The sequence below is a fragment of the Monopterus albus genome, unplaced genomic scaffold (genome assembly GCF_001952655.1).
Source record: "Monopterus albus unplaced genomic scaffold, M_albus_1.0 scaffold166.1, whole genome shotgun sequence".
In the NCBI taxonomy this organism is placed as follows: domain Eukaryota; kingdom Metazoa; phylum Chordata; class Actinopteri; order Synbranchiformes; family Synbranchidae; genus Monopterus; species Monopterus albus.
The window spans coordinates 64786-67128 of record NW_018128046.1 but is presented as its reverse complement, the minus strand read 5'-3'; the positions used below and the strand labels follow the sequence as shown (position 1 = coordinate 67128).

Sequence of the window (2343 nt, the reverse complement as noted above, 5' to 3'; positions counted from 1 at the left end):
GGGGGGGGGGAGAGAGAAGGAAAAAAGGAGGAGGAGGAGTAGGGGGCGATGTCAGTGCCACACACTGGCATCCTGACCAGCAACGTTGGCAAACACAGATAACTGGAGCTGGGGTGGTCCTTCCAACTGTCATTACTAAAAGATCTTGCCTTTCTTTTTGTTTTTCTCCAGAGTCCTGCAGAAGATAAGGCACACAATCAGTAACTGTATCTCAGTAGTACTTTACTTTTGGATCCACTGGTAACAAATACATGTATCACTTTCCTTGGGCTTCTTGTCATGGAATTTATCCTGACATAAAGTGTGAACTGTAGGACCTGCTATACACAGGCATGTGCCTTCCTACACTACTAGTTTTTGCAGTCTATGCCAGCCCCATAGTGTGTGAACTTATGCATGATATGAGAATGTCAACTTGCACACACAAGTTTTGGTTTGTTAAAACAAGCAGTTGAACCATGAAGTGTGACTACCTGGTGGCCTCCAGTTTCTGCTGCTCCAGGCGCTGCTGGGCCTCCCAGTTTGCTCTCTCCTCCTCGAACATGCGTCTCTTCTCCTCCAGGTCCTTGTGCTGAGCCTCCAGGTTCTTCTTCATCTGCTCATGACGCCGCTGAAGCTACAGAAACAGACAAATAGATGTCTATTAACTGAAGGTACCATCACATACACACATCAGTCAAAAGGCTGAACACAAAACATACAGTGACTTCAGGAAGTATTCGGATCCCCTCACTTTTTGCACCATTGGCTGTGTTGTAGATTTAATTTTAATGTTCTTGTTGGTCTTTGTTGACCAACATGTAAGTACATATGGGTGACAAATGAAAGGATGAACTAACAAAATGTGTGTTATTGATTTGTTGAGTCACCACGTGCCACCAGAACAGCTTCAGTGCAACTTGGCATTGACCCTCCAAGTCTCTGAACTCTACTGGAGGGATGAACACCTTTCTTCCAACAGATATTCCCTCATGTGGTGTTTTGATGATGGTGGTGGAGACGTCTAACGCATCGCTCCAACATCTCCCATAGCTGTTCAACTGGGTTAGACCTGGTGACTGTGAAGGCCACAACACATGATTCACATCATGTTCATCTTCAAACCATTTAGTGACCCCTCGTGTCCTGTGAATGGGGGCACTGTCTTCCTGGAAGAGACCACTCCCACCAGGACAGAAATGTTTCATCATAAGCTCAAGATGATCAGTCAGAAAAACTCTGTATTAATTGGCAGGGACCCTTCCCTGTAAGTAGTGATGTTATGCTCAACATGGTATTGACCTTTCAAAGCAGAAGTATTGTGGCACCATGTTTCAATGCCTTGCTTTACCAAGAAAAAAAAAAAGAAAAAAATCACAACCACCCTAGACAAGGCCTTATGTCATGTTTTGAATACTACATGTACTTATCAGTATTTACAAGCAGAATCATAGAATCGGTTTTTAAATGATTTATTTTCATAATACTAAACTTTAATAGTCCACTTGTAACTTTCCTGCAAGGTCTCAGATTTCTTCCACCCATGCAAATGCAGTATCAGGGGTATGGTCAGCAGATGGCACCAGCTCTGTAAAAATCTTCAACACAGCAAACCATTTTCAACACAGTTGCTTCATATTGATTCAATGCTTCACAAAGCCTTGGTTTATCCATCACTGGAAGGCCAGGCATACCCAAACCATGCCAGCAAAATGCCCCCCACAGCAGAACAAGGGGGACCCCTCAGCGCAGGGGGTCAGGAATTCAGGTTCTTCCATTGTCACATACAATCATATTATAATTCCATCTTTTCTTGATTTGAATATGCTTTGCAATAATTGTGCTGATAGAATTTCATGTTGTTATTCTAAATTAATTAAAATAGAAACAGATGGTTAATTGCACCAATGTGTTAATTATTAATAATTAACTAATACAAATGTGATCCCTCATAGACAGACAGTGCTACAGTCTGCATGTTGCACATTTTCATAAAAATAGTTCTTAACTAAAAATCTGGTTTTAGGGGATGCATAAGTAAAACACAGGTAAAATGATTAAATTACACAAATCCGCTACAAGCCCTCTCTCACTTCCAGCCACTGCAACACATCAGCATGAGAGGAAGGAAGGGGCCCTGACAGGTGAGTAACCCGATAAGATCATTAACTGCAGTATCTGCCAACCCAGGTGTGTGTGTTTTACCTCTGCTTCGGAGTCTTTGAGCTTCTGCACTTTCTCCTTGACTTTCATCTCAAACACCTGCTCCATCTCCATCTCCATTTTCTCCATCTTAGCCACGTGCTCTCGCCTCTCTTCCTCCATCTGGGCCAGAGGACTCCTGCATAGGGAGTGCAAAAATAA

General features: G+C 42.8%; 1 protein-coding gene across 2 annotated transcripts in view; it reads right to left on the bottom strand.

Moving 5' to 3' along the window:
* Nucleotides 1-6: 6 nt before the first annotated feature.
* The window catches only part of septin7b (septin 7b), a 15617-nt gene continuing 13280 nt past the window's right edge, over nucleotides 7-2343 (bottom strand). For both annotated transcript variants that reach the window (XM_020615483.1, XM_020615484.1), the window contains 3 exons: nucleotides 2185-2320; nucleotides 474-616; nucleotides 7-175 (listed from right to left, as the gene is read on the bottom strand). In XM_020615483.1, coding sequence (XP_020471139.1) covers nucleotides 136-175; nucleotides 474-616; nucleotides 2185-2320 — 319 coding nt within the window. In that variant the 3' untranslated portion in view covers nucleotides 7-135. The remainder of the gene's footprint in view (nucleotides 176-473; nucleotides 617-2184; nucleotides 2321-2343) is intronic.